The 22,705-nt window shown below is 37.2% G+C and overlaps 1 protein-coding gene across 2 annotated transcripts in view; it reads right to left on the bottom strand.

Annotated features, from left to right (window-relative positions):
* LOC122793532 overlaps window positions 1-22,705 on the bottom strand; it is a 781,784-nt gene that overhangs the window by 162,564 nt on the left and 596,515 nt on the right. The window contains exon 8 of one of the 2 annotated variants that reach the window (XM_044061662.1): window positions 20,837-21,044. In XM_044061662.1, coding sequence (XP_043917597.1) covers window positions 20,837-21,044 — 208 coding nt within the window. The remainder of the gene's footprint in view (window positions 1-20,836; window positions 21,045-22,705) is intronic. The other variant, XM_044061663.1, reaches the window with a different exon arrangement.

Below are 22,705 nucleotides of genomic sequence, written 5' to 3'. Positions count from 1 at the left end.
CCTTTTTTAACATCAGCTTCTTTTCTAGATTCAACTAAAAACTCTAGCGGTGCTGATGATTCACTTAGTATTCTCTAATCCCTTTTCTCTTTGCCTATGCTCTGATATAAATTCCCGATAGGAAGGCAATCTCTAGCCTGCAGTCCAAATGTCTTCTTGACTTCTTCTCATTCTATCAGCTTTCCCTTTCTAATTATCTGCTCCCAATACCTTGGTTCCTTTGCCAGTTTTCTCCAGCAAATGCCAACTCCCTTGCCTACTCTCTGTACCCCTTATTGCAGCCATACCTATGGGCAAAATCCCTTTCTCCAGTCTCGTGTTGGCTTAGTTCTTAGAATAGTTTCTGCCACTTTATGAATACAATATTCTGCATGGCTGTTGCTATTCTCTTTAAGGATCTGCATCCAAAATCCCACTCTCTTCTTATTTCTTGAATTCCCCCTGCTTCATCATTATTCCTTTCCACTTTGAATTATATATCTCTGCTTCTGCTATGAGCCTTAAAAGTGTAGCTCTAAAATATCCCTTCAAATCAGGTAATCCTAAACCCCCCTGTTCTCTTGGAAGGATTGGTTTATCCCACTTGATCCTTGCCCTCTTTCTCCATATAAAATCCATCAACTCTTTATTAATTACTGTCCTCGGCTTCTCTTCTGGTTGATAAAAATATGCTTGACCTGTGTATAAAACTAAAGAGACTACACATATTTTCACTACTTGTTTCTTGCTATCCATATCCATAAGCAAGAGCTTCCAGTTTCTCATTTTTGTGTTATCTTTTGTTTAGTCTTTTTCCATGTATCCTTAGCTTCCATAATAGAATATTTTTTGACTCATATTCCTAAGTGCTTAATTTTAGCTCTGAAGCAATTCATATGTGGCTAGTTTCTTACTTTTTTTTGGTCAGAAAAAGCTTGTTATTTTAAAATTTCTTGCTCTATTAACTTTTTTATTAATCAATTTTTGGATTTAAAACTAAAGGAATTTTTGAGTGGTGAAAAACAGATCTGTAAAGACTCATAGAGTTTCCTAATGATGATAAATGAATTGCCTTTTTGTGTAAGATATATTTCTAACCATTGATGTGAAGGACCATTACAGTGTTATCCATCAGGAAATGGAGTCCAGTAGATCACTGAATTTCTATACAAGAAAGGGGTGAAACAGGATGACATCAATCTTTATGAAAATTTACTGGAATTTATTTTGATTTATATACAAAATGTATTGAATAAGTACTTGAAAATGTGTCCCAGTTATATAAAAGACACAGGTGATTTTTTTTAAAAAAATGTATGCCTGGTATAGAGAAAATACGTATAATGAATATATACTTGTGACCCTTCATATAGGCTCTTTATTCACCGTGATCCCCAATGACTATGGGGTTAATGCAATTTGTGAGTTTTTGTGTAGTAACACAGATATGTTAGGTAAGGAGATTGAGAACATATGTAGTGTAATTGAGACTGTTTTGGCAAATAATGTGGTTCTATTTAATGGAGTACCATTTTTACCAACACCTATGCTAGCATTGTGTTATGTCAATAGGAAAAGGTTTATGTTATGGGTGACATAAATCCATTCAAAGAGAATGTCTTGTTTTATCAACATTTCGTGGATGACTGCTTTTTGGTATGGAAAAGGGATGAGCAATGTTTAATAGAATTTAATGAGTTTATGAATAATACCACGACTTTTTGAAATTTGCAATGAACTTCTCATATGATAAACAGTATGGATGCTAGACATATATTTAAAGGAATTACAAAAAGTCAGTTTATGAGAATTAGTAGGTTGAATACCGAGGAGACAAGATGCAAAGAACAAATGAAGATTATATCAAGGGAATTTATAAATAGAGGTTATAACGAGAAGCAGGTATTAGATATAATGAGCAGTGTACTAAGAGATAGGGACATGATAGCACCCCCACATTTTAGTGACTATAATCAGAGAGAAGAATTTATGCGCAGTACTCCCAACATACTAAGGTATGTCACCATATATAACATTATGACAAGACAGGTAGAAACAATAATACAAAATAACTGGCGAATACTTATGCCTTTACCTGAGTTAGTAACTTTGTTGGGTACTACACCAAAATTTGCCTATGGAAACAGTAACAGTCCCAAGCGACAATTATGCTACAAGGACTTTGATGTTAACTTATTGATCCCAGTAACATAGAAACTTGGTACGATCCCCTGTTATAATTGCAGCTGCTGTGCAAATATTTGTAGCAAATTGTTTTTCCAACATCCAGTAACGAATGTTATGTATGAGATTAAGTATCAGGCCACTTGTAATACAGTGGCTATAGTATACTTAGCAACCTGTATGGCATGTACAGGGTTTTATGTTGGTAAATGCTCTATGCGCCTCAGGGAATGTATAACAGAGCACAAATCGAAGGTGAGGAGGGGGTACTTACTAACGCCCTAGCTAAGCATATGATGGAATATGGTCCATCACATTGTTTTAAATTTAAAGTTTTAGAGGTGATACATAAGATCCTAAGAGAAGGAGATATTAACAACAAAATAGAGCTGGCAGAATATAGATGGATTATCAGGCTAGAGGCGGACAAATTGCCTGGCCTTAACAACATGGTAAGCATTAAGCCAGTATTAGTGGCAAAACAGAAACAGTATAAGCAATAATATGGATATTTTTGTATTAGATATGATATTTTAACAATGTTATTACATTTAGGGTATTATTTTGGTCTTATTATGCTCTTAAATGGTTGTTGTATATTTGAGAAAAATGATGAGAGTATAATATGACTTTGAGTTTGAAATGAATTGCTTAATTATTTGATTGTTTACTTAATTTTATTGGATGGCTGTGTCATGTGTGTCTTTTGAAATTATGTAGAAAAGGAGGATGTTTTAAAGTAAGTTTTAAAGTACCGAGGAAGGGTTATACCCTAAAGTTTTATTTGTTAAATAAAGTGTACGTTTTTCATCAGGTTGCTTTTTTGTTTTATGATTTGTTTTTACAACTGTTGCAATGAACTAAAGCCGATTCATGTTTGGTAGCTATTAAATAAATAAATAAAGTAAAGCTAAAACCTCAAGTGGGGGGGGGGGCATTTAAAATATTGTAATGGCCCACTGGGAGCATAAATATATTTTCAACTTTGGAACCCTAAAATAAAATATCACACTGTATGCATGATTTTTGGATGATATTTTTATTTTGATGAAAGAGGCTGTTGACAGTATTAACAGGTTTATTGAGTACATAATTCTACAATTGAATTTTTGACATTTATACATGAACAGTATGCTGAAAGGATAGTGTACTTAGATATATTACTTGAAAAAGATAAGTATGCCCAAACATTCACCTCTAAAATTTTCAGGAAGAAAACATACTCAAACACATTCCTCCATTTTGACAGTTCCCATCCCTACCACCAAAAGAGATTGGTGGTTAAAGGACAACTGGTTAGGGCAGCCAGGATGGTCACTTTGGACGAGGACTTTTTGGAGGAATGCAGGAGTATGAAAGAAATGATTATCAAGATTGGTTATCCTTAGGCATTAGTGAATGAGCTTTTGAGTGAGGTATAGAGAAAAAGAGAATTAGGGCTTTATGTCCCATTTTGAAAGGGACAAGGACCATAAGTCTAACCCCAGACAATTTGTTTTCAAATAAGGGTAATCAGTTTGACACACACACCTTTACTGCAAATGTAATAATTACTTACTGTAAAGAAGATAGATTGTTGAGATGGGTCCTCAATAGGAATTGGGCTGTCCTGGAAGAAAATGCTCCCCCTAGAGAAAAAGTGGAAAATAAACCAAAGATTACATATAGAAGAGGTAAGAACATGAAGGAAATTTTGGAAAGAACTAATAAAAGTGATCAGAATAGACTGAAAGTGCCAAAAATGAAAAATAAAATGCGGATTTTGCCCCCAGTGTAAATATGTTCAGGGGATGAAGGGTTCTCTGCTAGAGGGGTGCACTACAAAATAAAGGGTAATTTTGACTGCAACACCAAGGGGTGGTTTATTTAGCTATGTGTCAAGTCTGCCCTTATTTTTATATAGATAAGACTGAATGTAAGATTAGGGAGATAATGTACGAACATGAGTACAATATTAAGGAGGGGAATACTTATAACACGTTGACAAAACATGTATTGGCTAACAAGGGTTACTTTTTTAAATATACTGCCATTGCGTTGGTGGAAGAAAGACTTAAGAGGAGGACCATGGTCCTTATGCCTTGAGAAAAGAGAGTTATATTGGCAGATAATTTTAAATGCTTACACTTGGCTGGGAATAAATGAACGTTGTTCTATTGGCTGTCTGTTGAGATTGAAGGCCCTCTTTAGATAAGTTATTATATAAGTAATTATTTACTTGAGGTTTTAGCTTTACTTTATTTATTTATTTAATTAATCATTATATTTTTTACTTTATATATGAATTATTGGTCTATATTAACTCATCTTCTAGGGTATATATTTATTTACATCTCCTTTGATACATTAACATTTAGATTAAGAGTTATATACATCTATTTATTTATTTATTTATTTAGTTATATTATATACACATAGCATTGCATATACTTTAGGGTCCTTTATAATTATTGGTCTGTTTTATTTTTAAATCCTGTAGCTGGTAAAACTAAGTGTGATTTATTTACTTAGGTTGCACTGTTTGCACATAATGAAGTAATGTCTCTTTAAGAAGAGGTGGGAGGGGTTTTATCACTTGGATGGATATGACAAAATAACAGCGGGTTATTTAACTGTCTTATTGGTAATTTTCTATATCTGATGAAGTCCATAGATTGTTAAGTGGATGAAAGCCCTTATCTTGCAGAGATTTTATATGAATACGTGTTGTTTTATATTTTCTATTGAATAAATCAACAGTTTTCATTTACTTGTCAGTCGGTCCCTCCTTGCAGTTATTTTTTTTTTTTTTGCTTTTTCTGGTTTGTTTAAGTTGTTGTTGCTGTGTCTTTCGGCTTATCCCGGTCAAGGCTCGCCACAGCGGAACTCTGGTCCGCTAATGCTTGGTAGTGGATTTTTACGTGCCGAGTTACCAGCCCTGATGCACAACCTTCAACGAAGGCACGCCCATTCACACATGCCTCCACACAGAAGACGCTCTAGCTGAGAATCGAACGCAACAACGTCTTGCTGTGAGGCGACAACAAGTATACGTTGATTTTTTTTTTTGAGTAACATTTTGAATCAGGGTAATATTTACAAATTGTTCCTGATTTTGGGTCTATGTCACCACATTGTTGTTGGCTTTGTCCATAATTGTTGATTTGTTGATTAAAGAAGTTTAGTAGTATGGGCACACAAATAGTCATTCACATTTTCCCTCTCTGTCTCTCTCTTCCTATGTCAAACACACACACACACACACACACACACACACACACACACACACACACACACACACACACACACTTTCTGCTTTTCTCTCTCTCTCTCTCTCACTCACTCGTGCACACAGTCTCTCGGTTTCATGAGCACACTTTTAAAGCGATTAACTGCATTAATTTTTTATTTATTTTCTCACATTTGGTAAACTTGACTTTTAACTGAAGTGGATGATGAGGGGAAAGTAAAATGACAGTTCAACTCATTGAAACTGTTGTTGCTGTTACTTTTGTTGTTCTTCCTTTTTTGAAATGTGTATTTATTTATTTATTTATTTTTCTTTAGTGAATGCTTGCTAAACACTTGCATTAAGCCAAATGATGTCCATTTCTTTTTTCTGTTTGTGCTTCTTGGGAACTTAGTATGCTTTCCTGAAATTGCAGACATATTGGCAGGCCCTAATTGTACATTACTGCCCTGTTGAAGAATGTGTGTTCTCAAATCGGGTATTATTTTACATCCTGCCCATTTTCTGTAAATGGTTAATTAAACCATACAAGATGGTTAGATCTGATCACAAACTAATCACCATGGAAATCCACATCTCACCCACATCCCCCGCAAAGGTATCCACCATGAAAAACTTCTCCAAAGCTGACTTTGGGCTCCTATATACAGGGGTGGCTAACTTCACAGCACCCATGCCAATGGAAAATAGATGCATGACTGCCGAATCATACACCAATGCACTGTATGAGCATATACATAAATGCATGGAACTAGCCATACCCAACAGAACCAAGACACTGTCCTCCAAAAAAGGAAGCCAATCTGCTATTAATAAACTCTACAGCAGAAGGAAAAAACTGTTGCAGAAAAAGGTGAAGTCCCAAGACTGGAAAAATTCCCTTATTAGCCTCAACAAAAAGTTGAGATCCCTCATCAAAACCTCCAAAGCCAGTTATGAAGGCAGAATTGCAGCAGACACTAAAAACAACCACAAAGCTTTCTATAGTTATATCAAGAATCTCCACGGCAATACCCAGATTTGCTTTGAGTTACTGCACAATGATACCTCCTATACTGAGCCAACAGATATTGGCAACATACTGCCCGACAGATTTAGTGCCAACTTTACACCCCCCCCCAAAGGACCAATCTCAATACTGGAAGAATGCCAGACACCCAGCATTACTGCAGCACAGGTTAAAGCTGCATTGTTCAAGGCCAAGAATACAGCTTCCATGGGACCCAACAATATCCCTGGCTGTGTTCTACATGAATTACAAAGTTAACTGGCACCAAATCTGTGTGCTCTGTTCACTCACAGCCTCACCTCACACTTTGTCCCTACCGAATGGTGCACTGCTACAGTCATCTCTCTCCATAAAGGAGGAGTGACTACAGACCCTGGAAATTATCATCCCATTAGCCTAACAAGTCTGATATGTAAGGTTATGGAGTGCATCATCATGGACCTAATTAACAAGGATATAGGGAATCTCCAAACTCTAGATCCCACGCAATTTGTTTTTGCGAAAGGTAGATCATGCCTGCTCAACCTGGTTGAGTTCTTTGAGTCAGACACCACAGCTGTGGATGAAGGTAAGGCAGTTCATACAGCCTACCTCGATCTGGCCAAGACCTTTGATACCATTTCTCACTCAAGAATTATTGATAAACTCACCAAACTAGGCATCAATCCCCATATCGTTAGGTGGGTTGCAAATTGGCTCACAGATAGAACCCACAGTGTAAAAGTAGGGGACTGCAAGTCAGACTGCCAACCAGTCACGAGTGGAGTCCCACAGGGATCAGTCCTAGTTCCTCTCTTGTTTGGCATCTACTTTTCAGAAGTCCAGGCCAACATGGAGGCAATCTGGCTGACCAAATTTGCAGATGACTGCAAGCTGGGAGCCATTATTAACTCCCCAAGTGATGCAGACATCCTACAGAAAGGCCTCACTGAGACCAGTGACTGGTGTAGAAACCATGGCCTTAAGCTTAATGCCAAAAAATGTGTCGTCATCCCCTTTGGGAAAAGCTCAGTTCCCACTAATTGCCACATTGATGTGGGCCCACTGAACACTGAAGGCGTTATAAGAGATTTGGGGACACAGGTTAACAACAACCTTTCCTTCGACCACCAAATTGCCACTGTGGTCAGAAAGTCCTTTTATGTGGCACATCCCATTACCAAGGGTTTTGCATCCAGGAAGAAAGAGGTCATCATTTCACTCTACTCTTCCCTCATTAAACCAGTCATAGAGTATAATGCCCCATTTGGCATGTACCTCACTAAACACCTGCAACAGCTGGAGAGGCCACAAAAGTACCCCACAAAGAGGATCCTAGGCTTTAAAACACATGTCCTACATGAACAGACTCAAAAAACTCCAGCTATTCTCTGTCTCATATTGTCTACTAAGAGACGATCTCTGCTTGACTTACAAAGCCATGTCTGACCCAGCTGTGTTAGAAAAGCTACATCTAAAGAAATCCCAATCCCTCCGCACCACATGCTCCAGAGACCTCAACCTCATTGCCACAATCAACAGAACATACTGGAGGGACAGGTTCATAACCCAGAGACTACCCATGCTCTGGAATAGACTTCCCATACATGTCAAGCAGAGCACCTCACTGGCCCTCTTCAAGAGAAATCTTGATGAGTGGATGGGAAATGGAAAGTTCACCCCCAGGGTCACTCCAGTGGCTCTACTTGATAGAGGCACTGGAAACTAATGTCGGGCGGCACAATGCCAGGGCACTTCTATGGACTAGGCTTGTAAAGGCTCCAGGGCCATTAGCCTAGTACACAACTGTGAACCTATGACTTCTTCTCTGCTTCACTTGATGCAAATACCTTCTATGTGAATATAAGCTTCCACAATAGAAAGTTTACATAGGCCTAAAAGTACTTCTGTGCACAAAGTATTTTTCTTCTTTTTTACTTCTTTCTAGAACCTCTTTAACCAAACATTCTGCAGTAGTTGAGACCTAAAATGTTCTCCTTTTAGTAATTCAATGCCACTGGGGAGGGGGTGGATTGTACCCTATGTATAATTAATTTACATGAAGTTGGTGTTGAGTTTTATTTCTTGTGATTAGGAGGCTATAAACGCCTAACAGGATTTCTACCCACAAACACACACCCACATGCACACGTATACATGCACGCATGCACGCGCACACACACACACACACACACACACACACACACACACACACACACACACACACACACACACACACACACACACACACACACACACACACACACACACATATCATCAGCCCCCTTTTTCCATTTCCTACATGGAATTGGGGTGTCATGTCAGCTGTCGCCATCTCTCTTGATTCATTGTCACTGTCCTACCTTCTTCAAAAATCATGCCTGACTTTCACAGATATTCTCTGATGTAGTCCATCCATCCATCCATCTATTTGATGGATGCCCTCCTAAAATCTTCTTCACCAAATCATCTTCTCCTTTCCTGCACATGTGCCCAAACTGCCATAATCTGTTTTCTTTGTTCTTCTCTGTAATTGCAGCTACTTTGGCATCTGATGTCCTCATTTCTTTGTCTGTCCCAAAGTGTGCATCCTACCATCCATCTCATACACTTCATCTCCATCACCTCCATCTTCCTCAATGCCTCAGGTTTCTGCACAATGCAGTAGTACTGGTCACATGACATCTACAGCACCATACTTTTCTTTAGCATTCTTCTACTACACTGTACCCCTGGCACTCTGTTGTTTCAGGTGGCTGCAGCCTCTATCATTCTAGCTTTGACCTTCCTTATTCATACTTCCCTTCTCCTTAACCAGCTCTCTGATACTTGACGCTGTTGACCACCTTCTCCATTATTTTCCCTTCTGTCTCAATTTTTAGCTTCTTTTGAGCTCCCTCATTTACTGACATGACAACTTGTCTGTACTCAGTTTTATCCTGTGTGCATTCAGTTTTGCATTCCACTCTTCTATCACTTACTGAATTTCATTTTCAGAGCCTGCTTGCAATGCTATATCATCTGGATACAGCAGCTTTGTTGATCTCTCCCTTCCAACTTGTTTGTCAGTGCAGTCCATCACCAGTATAAACAGCAGTGTTTTCATAGCTGAACCCTAATGTGCATCCACCCCACTGGAAACTCCCCTGTGAGTCGGAACATTGTTCAGACGTCTGTTACTGGATCCCTGTACATAGCCTGCACTAATTCTACTAATGTTTCCAGGACATTGAACCATCATGGAACTGCCCAAATCAGTTTTCTTGGGACCTTGTGATATGCTTTATCCAGGTTTAAGCATGCACAGTTGGAATCTTTCCTCATCTCAAGTTTCTTCTCAACTATCTGTCTCTCTGCAAACATCTAGTTATATCTACTATGACCTCACCTGAGCTTGCTGCTTTCCTAAACTTCATTTTCTGTATTTCTGTTCTTACTTCTTCTAGGGTGGATTGTTCTTCCTCTTTCATCATAGGTTGTGTCTGGGCTAGTAGGTTTTCTTCATTCAGCAGTTAAGAACTCCTTCTATCTGCTTTGCTGCCTTGTGGAGTAGTGAGCAGGTTGTAGCTGGCATCTCGTATGAATGGTGTCTGATGATTATCTGCTTTAACTTTCTGTCTTTGCCTTGTGACCTGATAAGAATCTCATTTGTTGAGTCATGATCTAGAAGCTGGTAGAGTGCCTCTGATGCCTTGTTCTTTGCTATTGCAAATGCTCTTTTAGCACCTATGCTAGCCAATCAGTATCCATTCTTAGCCAATCAGTATCCATTCTTAGCTTCTTCCATATCTTTTCTATCCCATATTTTTATCTGAACCCATTCTTTCTTTTGATAACTTCCTGGACTTCTACCACTGGCTTATCTTATGTACCTTATTTCCATACCTGACTGGGCCGCATTAGTCTTCACACATGCTATATTGAGGCACTGCCATTCTTCTTCAACTCTGCCTATGTCTTTTTCTTCCTTAGGTGCTAAAGCCCTGAGTATTTCCTTTTAAGCTCTTATGCTTTCACTCCAGTCAACGTTCTGGTCTTTTGCCAAATCTTTGTTGACTTCAGAGCCTTCTCTGAGCAGTGCTTGCAGCTGATTGTGGTCACCATTGGTTTAAGCTTGGGATGGCTTTGCAATGTCTAATTCTACTCAGTACTAGGAGGAAATCTACCTGAGCTGTATGCTGATCATTCTTGTATGTGATCTTGTGACTGTCTCACTTGCTGAATCATGTGTTGTTCACCATCAAGCCATTTGCCACACACACACACACACACACACACACACACACACACACACACACACACACACACACACACACACACACACACACACACACACACTCTTGTTCTCTTCTTTTTTTTCTGATTTCATAAAACCTTCAGAGCTAAACATACAGAGCTTTTATAAAGCTCTTAAAACTAAACATACTTCAACAGACTTGATCCTACCCATGATATTCTTACTGGCTTCTGAGTGGGAAGAGAATCCATATTAGGTTTATCCATCTGGACAAAACAGCAGCATATAGAGTATTGTTATATTTCTTTCATCTTTATTTTGCAGGTCTGTGGTCGTTCAGCTAGACTTTCCCACTCTTGCCTCTTTTTTTCTCCCCCCCTCTGTACTTAAACCTCCCCCCATCCTTTACAAGCGTAAACTTTCCCACTCCTTTTTCTCCTCTTATTTATTTCCTGTTATTTTCTGTTTTTTTTCCATCTCCTCAACTTCAGTTTTTCAAAGTCATAGCACACAATTAGCATGTGATTCATCCTCACTTGCAAAAACAGTGTCAAAGTTCTCAAAAGACATTGTATATGTATATGGATTCTTTCCTTTTGGTTGAATTACTTGTTGGCAATTGGCGTGTCTATTGTCCACCAAGCGTCTTTTCTTTGTTTTTTTGTTTTTGTTTAGTCAAAGTTTACCCGAATGGCAGTGACTTGCATTGATCAAGCTGGTGGTGCACAGCAATCTCTTTCTCATTTCCATTTCCAACCTGTAGTGTCATTATAGATTTGGTACATATAAGTTGGGGGGGTGAATCCCCTTGCAGATTTTTTTGTTTTTATGCTCCTTTAAGTTATGCTTCTTGATACTGAAATAATGAATTATGAGTAGCTGTTGGATATATTGAATGAACATAAGGAAAGGGACAGTGATGATTGACTCCAAAGAGAGAAATCTGTGGTCCCTCGAAGTCTCAGAAAACCCAGTATGCAACCAAGAAGAAACTTCACAAAGCGAAGGGTGTGATGTTCACTTTCTGAATTATGTTATGCACTTAGTTCACTTAATAAAAATCGAACTGTAAAATATGTGCTACAAAATAATCAAATAGAAAGTAGTGGGTAGTCCACAGTTGAGTTAAGAATGGAATATTCTTTATTGAAACACACAAACAAGTGATCCTAGTTAAATATAATGAATAGCACCAAAAACATTCCTTATTTATATATAATCAGGTTATTTGGAGGAAGGGAGTAGTTACAGAGGGTGGTTCTGTTAAGAGCAATAAAAGTATTAAAATCATTCCTTTAGCCAAGTCCCCCTTCCCCCTTAACACCGTAGTGTAAACAGACACTGGGCTACCTAAAACTGAAACTGAAAAGCTAGAGACAAATTACAATCCAAGATCAGTTTATTAATACTTTGTATAGACTAACCAAATAATCCAAAACTTTATTAATTAAGAAATTAACTAAAAAAAATGACTGGCTAACAAAATGATCTCCCACTGGACATCTACCAGAATAAATATAAATAAATATACAACTTTTAACAAAGATCCTTTTTGTATACTTCATTAGGTCTGTGTGTCAAAATTAAATCATAACATGAAGGAGCATGTGTATAGATATACAACTGAAAACCTAAGTAGGATGAAAAACAAAAATAATTGCTAAGCTGGAAATACAGTGATAAATGTTAAAAATAAAGCACTAAGGCCATGGGATCTGTTAAAGTGTGGCATCTAACTAAGAAAACACTTAGTTTGAATGTGTAAGAGTGCACTCAAGAGTAATTGCAGCCTTTAAAACAGAAGAAGAAAAAGTTTAGGCCCATGCACATTGTGTGTACTATCAGACTTTCACTGCCTAAAAGGAAAAGGTTTAACAAAAGTGTTCAGTTTAAAATCTAAAGTAGGATTTCATGTGGAGCCATCAAAAATGATTAATGTATATGTGAGACACCTAAACTATGTCCTTTATAACATTGTAATTTAGTGCTAAAAGAAGTAAACCTCGTTTGATATTTTTTTATTAAACAAAATATAAGCAAGTAATGTCAACATTAATCAGTACCATAGTCTTTTAATAGTCTTTTAAAGAGTGGGGCAGTTTTCTGAGATCTAGTATGCTTTTTATGGAACAATAATAATTAAGCCCCAGTTTTTTAGAGGAGTACAGTTTCAGCTGCCAGAGTAGTTCACATTTTTCTAAAAGATTAGGGATGTCTCCTTCCAGTTCTAAAAGGTTTGCATGATCAATAATTTGAAATTTAAAGCCAGTGTGTCTTTTGTGTAGCTGCAGGTACCAAGCCACTACATTATTCTTGCACTTAGATCTAATTTCAGAAAGATGGTCAGAAATCCTTCTTTTAAGTCTGGTGAGTGCTTTCCCCACATAGAATGTTTCACAGTCATTGCAGCTAGACCTGTAAACCACCTGCATTGAGTTACAGTCACCTGCATTGGTTTTAATCATTTTCTTTAAATAAGGGCAGAAAAACATCTCCCTCCTGTATATGCTGACAAAAGACACAGTTAGCTCCACGCTTATTGGTACATGTATCCTGTGGTCTGGGCCTACCTTTAACCTAACTCCTGATGTTTCTAGCCTTCCTATATGCAAAGGAAGGAGCTTTTCCAAGGATGTCCATTAAATATGAGCTTTCAGTAATTATGGCCCAGTTCTCTCTAATAACATTAACGATGCTGTAATATTCAACAGTAAAAGTCAAGATACAACAAACCTAAAGTTCACAAAATCAACCTGCTTTGGACAAGCCTTTCCAGCAATCCTGAATTGTTTCCTCTGGAAGCATTCGGGGGATGTTTCTCCTTGCACCCTGAAGTCTGAGAAGCTATCACAAATGACAAATGGGTGCTAAGGATCATATCCAGAGAATACTCCATTCCCTTTTCCAACATTCCCAAACAAAAATTTCACCGTTTCAATCAGTCAGGGGGAGGATGCGGACCAAGATATAGAACCGCTGTCATCTCGAGAAGATTGATATGCAACTTGGTCTCCTAGGATCACGTTGGTTCACAACCTGAGGGCTTTCTGCAGGAACTTGGGAATCAATGGAACAGGAGGAAGGCCACAGAGTAGACTGAAGAGCCTAATGTTTGGAGAACTAGAGAGGCTGGGAGTTTTGAAGCTGTCAAGATCTGGCTGACATGGGATTGTAGATTCAATACTCACAGGTTAATGGAATGAAGTCTGACAATGCAGATGGAATGTTATGGCAAGAACATAACTTATTTTTTATTATGCTTTTCATTATACTCAAGTAGGATCACTTGTTTGTGTGTTTCAATAAAGGATATTCCACTTTTAACTAAGCTGTGGACTACCTACTATTTTCTATTTGATTATTTTGTAGCACATATTTTACAGTTATATTTTACAGTTGAATTTTTATTAAGTGAACTAGGTACTTAACATAATTCAGGAACTGAACATCACACCCTCCGCACTGTGAAGTTTCTTCTTGGTTTGATGATTGACTTCAGATGCATCGGTGTAGTTTAATTAATGGTGCCCTGTGGGAAAGGCAGGAATCTAAAATGTGAGACCCAAAATGTTGAGAGGTTAAGTGCTATCCTCTTAAAAAATCAGAAAAGTGCGAAACTCACTGTTATACATTGAAAGTATTTTGTGCAGGGAGCAAGCGGGCATATACATTTAATTTCTATAAAATATACTTACTTATCTATACAGTTCAGAATCAAACAAGTTCACAATAGGCAACAATGAGCTAAACTAGAAATGACAACATGGCAAACACCAACCTGTGTTGTCAAAAATGTAATAGAAATAAAAACACAGACAACAAAATGGTAAATACCATACTCCTGTTTATGGAACATTATTACCCCTGTGGTGACGCAGATGTCTTGTTACCACTAGGGAGTGTAGTTAGATTAACACAGAAATAAATACATGTACATCTGCTTTGTATAGAAAGTAAAATGCGTAACTAAATCCATGTGTTCAGATGATAGTTAATCTTTCTTTTGCCCTGTAACTTAGAAAGATAGAGTCATGACTGTGACCCAGATGTTGGGTGCTGGAAGAGCTGCCATGGGGGCATGGGAATGTTGTGGCTTTTTGCATAAGCAACTACCCAGGGAGGGATTTGGTGGCTCCTCAGCTGTTGCCTCTGCCACTCCAGTTGTAAGTGGAAACTATTCCCATAGCTAGACCATGGTTTTGGGAAGGAAGTGGGCATGGCTGCTTATGCCAGGATCCTGGCAGCTCTTGCAGGGCACATGTGGGGGCATGCACGCTCCTGTTTCACAAGCATTATTACCCCTTGTAGTGATATAAGTGCCTACATCACCACCAGGGTGTTGGGTTAGCAGCATAGAACAAAATCCCTATAGAGGTGCCTTAATGTTGTGTATTCCACAGACTGATCTTGCCCAACTGGGGAATGAATAGGCTCTGGGAACTCTTATCCCACAGGAGAAAAAACGGGCACTGGAGTTCTCTACCCAAGTGGGAATGAATAGGTGGATATGACAACAGCGTGATGGATGGCAGTCAAGGGGAGGAGGATAAAGAGAAAAAAATATATATTAATGTAGCTTTATTATACACGTTAATCACAGCTATTGACACTCAGATTCATAATCAAGCATCAGGTCTTTGCAATTTCTCCTTAGTTAAAATCTGCAAAATGAAAAAAAAATATGATCAGCCAACTGTACCTGTGTTTATGGAACATTATTTCCTTCCATCTTTTCTTTTCAATAGCACAGGGAAGGCCAACAAATGTGCATATGTATCAGTCTCTCCATTGTCTCTGCACAAAATGCACCGAAGATAAAGAGGGGACACATAAAGGTTTTGATTTATAGTTGCCGTATATTTGACAGTGGTCTCTGTTGCCTAAATGGGGTAAATATATTTGCTGCATACCTTTATGTATTTGCAGGTATTCCTCCTTTTCTTTTTTCTGGAAAACAATGATTTGACCTAAAAGAATCACTTTCTATAAAATCTTTTCTCTTCCTAGTCATTCACTAACTTGTTTTCAAAACAGGCTGCCCCCCTAAGATAGTTGCTGAACAAGCACCACAACAGTAATAATAAAATTCAGATGCAAGTTCACACAGGGAGCCTTATATAATGTCTTGATTGCTATCTTCTTGACAAAACAATGCATGAGCAACTTCATTCTAAAATCTGTACTTTGCATTGACATTTTTTACTGTGCAAATCATGCTGACCAGCATGTATATGTCTTTTGAAAGCTGAGTGAATTGTCTATTTTAATCCTAAGGAATATGAAGACTGTTGTTTGTGTATGTGTGTGTGTGTGTGTGTGTGTGTGTGTGTGTGTGTGTGTGTGTGTTCGTGCACGCGTATACTACTCCTTTCTCCTTGGAACCAACTTAACGGTACAAAATGTTTTTCTACACCCCCTGCTAGTTATATATACTAACTCAGAGACCGCACATATCCTGGGGAAGGGATGTATTCCACTTCCCTGGGTTTAGTCCATTATCACACCATTGTCAACCATCTGTACTGTTGACCAATGTGGGACAACAATACAGAGGTTGATTTTAGCTGCAATTCACCAGTCTCATGAAACACACACACACACACACACACACACACACACACACACACACACACACACACACACACACACATATGGATATACTAAAAAATGGTCAAAACAGCCAAATGTTGACATCGCTAATGTTTACAACTTAGTATATGTGCAAGTTAAAAACATTGTTTTCTGTAGGAAGCAATTCCCCCCTTGCAACCACCATATGGGGTCTGTGGGTGTATGATGCAGCCCCACATCCCCTGTTAATTTAATATTCTAAATCCAAGACATCCAATACCAGGGCACATGGCATATTCAATGTGAAGTTTAAAAATGGCTAGAGGTAAAAACAAGGTGCAGAAAATATATAAAAAGGAAAAACAGAAAAACTGCACCAAGTTAACACACAAGAAACGACGTTTATTCAAACCAAAAACAAAAACAAAAAAGAAAAAAGGTAAGCGCTTTCACAACTGCTGTTGCTTCATCAGACACTACTATAAAATAAAAAGTAGCTCAAATAGGTGCATTCAATTAGCTGATAAAAACCAGTCACATGATGCTATGCAAAGACAGATAAAAGGTGTAGTGAACTACAAATGGGGAAAGAAATACATTACACTAAATAATCGCTAAAGCCTAATAATAAAGGCACAAGCAAGTTAAAAGACAATATTATAAAAATATATAGCAATAAATACATAAATACATAAATATATATATATATATATATATATAAATACATATATATATATATATATATATATATATATATATATATATATATATATATATAAATATAAAAAATACAAACTAAAAACAAACTTAATGTTAATGTTTAAGCCGTCTAGCTTTTAGAAAAGGTTTCAGGGAAGTAGTACCATTAAGACCAGGGTATTTCTCTGCATTAAGTCTAAGGATCCATTTCTGTTCATAGCTCTCTGTAGTATTCTCAATTTCCCCACCTCGTATACTACTAGGTATATTTTGAATAACAAAAAACCTAAAGGTATGGGAACTATCAGTATGCATTACATGATTAGCTAAAGCATTAGTTTCCTTACAATTAATAATATCTCTGATGTGTTCCAATATTTTGTCTTTCAACATCCTATTAGTTTTCCCTATATAATATACATGACATTTTTGACAGAAAGAAAAGTACACTACATCTGTAGTCCTGCAATCTGAATACTGATGGCTAGAAATAGAAAATTTTCAAGTTGGGTGTGTATAAGTATTCTTACTAAATAGATATTTACAAGCAGTACATCTTCTGCAAGGAGATGTACCGATGCATGTAGGGAAACTGAAAGTCTCAGAGACTTCCCTAATACATAAATGTTGGTTGAGAGATCTATTTTTCCTAAAGCAAAATAAAGGAACCTCACCAACTTTTTCAATTAGCCCTGGAACTTCTTGTAGCAAACGCCAATGTCTCCTGATAATCTGCGCGCACTGATTAACATCACTAGAAAACTGAAAAACAACCCTGAAATCATTATTGGCTGCCAAACTATTATCTAAAGTCCGGCTATTAATATTTTCTCTAAGATAGGGTCTACATCTGGTGTCCCTCAATTTCCATGCTTCAGGTATTGTTTTATTAATATCAGATAATGAGTATCCTCTTTCTAAAAAATCAGACTTAATACTTTCAAGAGCTATTTCTGCTTCTTCATCGCTGTTGTGGAGACGCAGAGTCCTAAAAACTTGTCCCTTCAAGACATTCCTAGGGATATGCCTTGGATGCATACTAGTTTTATGTAAAAATGTATTTCTCCTTGTAGGTTTGTGGTAGACACTACTACTCAATTGATTAAAATCAGACCTCCTGACCGTAACATCAAGAAAATGTATTTCTGTATTTGAGCTATGGTAAGTAAATCTCAGTTGTTCAGTTGTGGTATGTAAATAATCAATAAATCTAGAAATATCAGAGCCATGTCCCTTCCACAACATAAAAACATCATCTACAAAGTAAACATACCATAATACTTGCCCAAGGAAAGGATTATCTACAGAAAAAATAGTCTGCTGCTCCCAGCACACCAAAGCTAGGTTGGCGTAGCTATTGGCACAAGCAGTGCCCATAGCTACGCCAACTTTCTGAAGAAAAAAAATGATCTTGAAAAACAATAACATTATTCTCGAGTATAATTTCCAATAGACTGCAAATCAACTGAATTTTAGTATTTGTAAGGAATCAATTAACAGTAAGGAACTCTCTGACTCTCTCCACACCCCAAGAATTGGGGATACTTGTAAATAAAGATTCTATGTCCATTGTAACAAAAGTAAACTCTTCATCTCGTTCGATAGTAGTCATCCTATGTTGTAGACGTTCCAAAAACATCTCATGTCTCGTAGTAAAGGATGACAGCCTTCCAAGAAACCATGCAAATTCCCTTCTACAAAAATAGAAAGGGGTTCAGTGCACCAACCAGTGCCTGAAACAATTGGTCTCATGTTAGGAACAAACATATCTTTATGAACTTTTGGTAAGCCATAAACCCTAGGGACTACTGGTTTATAGACATTAAAATATTTGAACAACATCCTTCAAGAGCTAAAAAGCTTACAATCCTTGGAAATTAAACAGGCTGAGAAGGGTGGGGGTATAGTTTTGTTGGACAGGGACCTTTATATTAGACAAATGGAGAAATTGCTACATAACACACAGACTTATCAATGTATCTCTAGAACAATAGTGAACACAATTGTCGAGAAAGTATCTTTTTTAATTTTTGATCTTTCAATAACTAATTTGATTAATGAATCCTTGTTCAAATATTTTAATGTCTATAAACCAGTAGTCCCTAGGGTTTATGGCTTACCAAAAGTTCATAAAGATATGTTTGTTCCTCCCATGAGACCAGTTGTTTCTATTTTTGTAGAAGGGAAACTCACAAATCTCAAAAATCTCACAAACTGTTGACCATCTGTTTAGTCAACCAAAGGTTGGCAACTAAATAAATGTCATCTTTACACATTTATATTTTATATAGTGCAAATGGTTTACCTTCACTTGGTTGACAAAAATGAATGTCAATATCTGAAAGATAAACCACATTACCTTGAGAAGAGAAATGTCAACATCCATCTATGCATGCTCCAAGGAGCAACCTCAGTTCATGCAAATATTAAATATAAAAAGACATAAAAATATATATTTTTTAAAAGGGTCTATACCCTCCCAACCCCCACACTCCCTGCTAATTATATATACTAACTCCAAAACTGCACAGTCCCTGGAGAAAGGGAATATTCCCCTACCCATGGATTGTCGATCTTTTACACCTGTTGTCGAGTTCTCACATCTGTTTAGTTGATCAAATGCAGTTGATTAAACAGATTTCAACCATACTCCCTGTCACTTAAGATGTATATATATATCTGTATCTATATATATCTATATCTATATATATATATATATATATATATATATATCTATATTGGTCTAGTTCGACTCACCGAAAGCACATTTCAACAAAGCTCAAATAACTGAGCTGAGTTCTGCAAAAGTGCATTTCAATGATAATTCACTTTTGCGAAACTCAGTACACCAAGTAGTTGTCATAGAGCGTGGTACAGTGAGGATAAGGGAATATTCCCTTTTCCCCACTGTAGTGCGTTCTTGGAGTTATTATATATAAGTAGCTGGGGGTGCAGGGGGTGCAGGGGGGGGCTTGCTCCCCTGCATAATTGCATTTATGTTATTTTTTTTTCTTGTGTGTCTGTTTTTGTTGTGGTTGGTATACTGAGTTTCATGCAGTTTCACGTGAGTTTACACACACACACACACACACACACACACACACACACACACACACACACACACACACACACACACACACACACACATACACAAAAGCTATTTATTAAGTTTCATACGTTTTGTTTTAGTTTATGAGTAGCTTTTTAAGTTTTGGCTGAACTCCCCTCTCCTAAGGTGTCAAAATTGTCTTTGCTCTGGTGACAGTTTGATATCATTTATGCTTCTAGAATAGTAAAATGATAAATGGCACAAAATGCTGCCTGCTATTCACTGAAAATAGACGCAAACAGAATTGTTAATATTGTCTAGACATTGCTTTGAATTACGTGTATTCTCTTAGTTACGTTTACTATAGATCATTGACATAGATAATTAAGCTAATAATGTTCCATTATAAAACAAACAGATAAATGCATAAAAAAGAAGTATGCAGCCTCTCTTGCAGTCATATCTTCATTTAATCCTTGTCTAACCACGCTTATGTTAATTTCCTTTAATAATTGTTACAAAGGAAATTATGAGCAGAGGTTCCAAATAGTAATAGTTTTTCTGATTCCTGTGGCTGTCTTTTATATGATATACATTTATTTTGCTTTTTACTTTGCCCTGCCATGGTGTCCCTACTTTTAAACATTTATACATATTCTGAGATTAAAATCACTTGCTATAGACATATTATAGAAATATGTGTCTTAATAAATAGCTATTATGCTAACTTTGTATAAAGTTTTTTTTCTCCATATTGGTTAGGAGCTCAAAGAACTTTTTTAAGATTTTGCTGAAAGGATTACTAATGAAATTTCAAAGCACAGTTCTATATGACCTTTTTTCTGTCAGTTCTGTTCTCTGCTGGAATATGACTGGCTAAGACAAAGGCATTTCCATTACCAGTAAGAGCTCTGTGGCTCTGGTGAGCTGTTCCTGGTGGAGACTGGGTAGGATTTCCAGTGGGATGTGTAAGGTAAGATGACACACCTGAATAGCTTGATGCTGAAATGTCTGAATCTCCTGGAAAGTTGTTGTTTGCAGAGACATTCTCTGAATGTCTGATGTCATCTTCAAGCTGGGTAATTTGTGCAAATGCACTGTCCAGTCCCTAAAATGACAAAAAAGCATTTATTTTATCAAGAACTTAACCTAGAGAATGAATGCCTCTGCAGAGTCACTGTTTACTATAATTTGCAATTTATAATTTAAATCACTGTTAAGATTATGAATCATTATACAGTGACTGGCCATTAACATTCAAAAATGAGCACACAGATTGGTCAGCCTAACCAGCATGTTCGTTGTAAATCAAACATATACCAGTGGAAAAAAGTCTGGTTGCCCAGACTTTCTTCTCTTAATACATGCAATGGAAATTCTACTTTTCTTTAAATTGATAAAAAAACTTACAAAAAACAGCGACTTCAAAAGAATGAGACAGATGGGACAGAGAAAAATACAAGGATAATCAGGTAAGTTACACAAAACCAGAGAAATGTACCTGATTATCCTGATATTTTCTCTGTCCCGTCTGTCCCATACATTTGAAGTCTCCCGATTTCATTTTTTTAAATTAAAAACAAAGAAATCTTCCTTTCTCCATTGCTTCCTTTACACAGCACTGATGTACTGCATAAGTGTGGGAATGTAAGCCCCATATGCATGAGCAATACGTCAAGAAAGCCCCAGGATACTGGGGAAAATATGGAAGAACAGCATGGCGTGATTATACAAGGACATTATTTAAGAAAAGTAAGTGACTTTTTTCTTAAATAATGTAATTGTATAATAGCAATAATAAACAATAACAATAAACCATGGCTGGGTGGGTAATGCTGATTTACCCATGGTTGGCTTTGTTTGGTCACAAGGGCGAAAACACACCGATCTTGGGTAAATCAAGCATTACCTACACCTAGCCATGGGTTATTGCTATAATATAAAACTTTAAAGCAAATTGACACAGATACTGTAAGTAATGTCTAAGCAGAAATATACCATCATTTCAGAGGGACAGGCATCTGTGAATGTTATTCTGTCTGTCTAATGCTAGACCTTTGTCAAGCTGTCATCTTTTAGTTTATACAGTTGGACCAAAATCTTTCAGTTATAAAGGCAAAAGTGAAACTTCCACAAATAGCTCCTGATAACATTCAGTGCATAATTCTGTGAAAGGTCTTTTCATTTTACTTCCAAAATGGCAATGAGAAGTTTATCTTTGAGTACATCTACCAGTGAAGTTGCAAAAACTAATATCAGTATAAGGCTTGCAGCCAAATATATCCTGTTTCATTCCTTCCATTTGGCTGCAAGCCTTATGTTAATATTAATGATATACTTACATGATGGCTATGATTCTGAGGAGTAGTGGTGATCCTGCTGCAGCACTTGTCTATAAGTGTTTCTACCTTTCATACAGTAACGCAAAAAGGAAGCAGGCTGTATGAACAAAAATTGTATCAGCAGTGCATACCCTACCATAAGTTAAATGGGTACTTACGTATTATCGCAACCACATTTTCCGACGTGCTGGACTTTTATTCTCTTTTACTCCAATGACAAGGAAGTGTAATCAGGAAGGGTAGACTGTAAAAAACTCCTTTGGGATGTTGGTGGTGGCTTTTTAAAATGAGTAAGGGTTCAAATTTGAGGATTTGTGGCTATCGTGCTTGAAAGACATCAAGCATTGAATTCAGCGAGCGATCCCAGTGGCTGTCTGTATATACGTACGTTGGCCTGAAAGGAGTGCGGGTAGTTATAGCTTATGAT

This window comes from Protopterus annectens, chromosome 2.part0 (genome assembly GCF_019279795.1).
Source record: "Protopterus annectens isolate FY-2018-M chromosome 2.part0, PAN1.0, whole genome shotgun sequence".
Classification (NCBI taxonomy): Eukaryota; Metazoa; Chordata; order Ceratodontiformes; family Protopteridae; genus Protopterus; species Protopterus annectens.
Note: the sequence above shows the minus strand (reverse complement) of the source record. Positions and strands in the feature narration are given on the sequence as shown.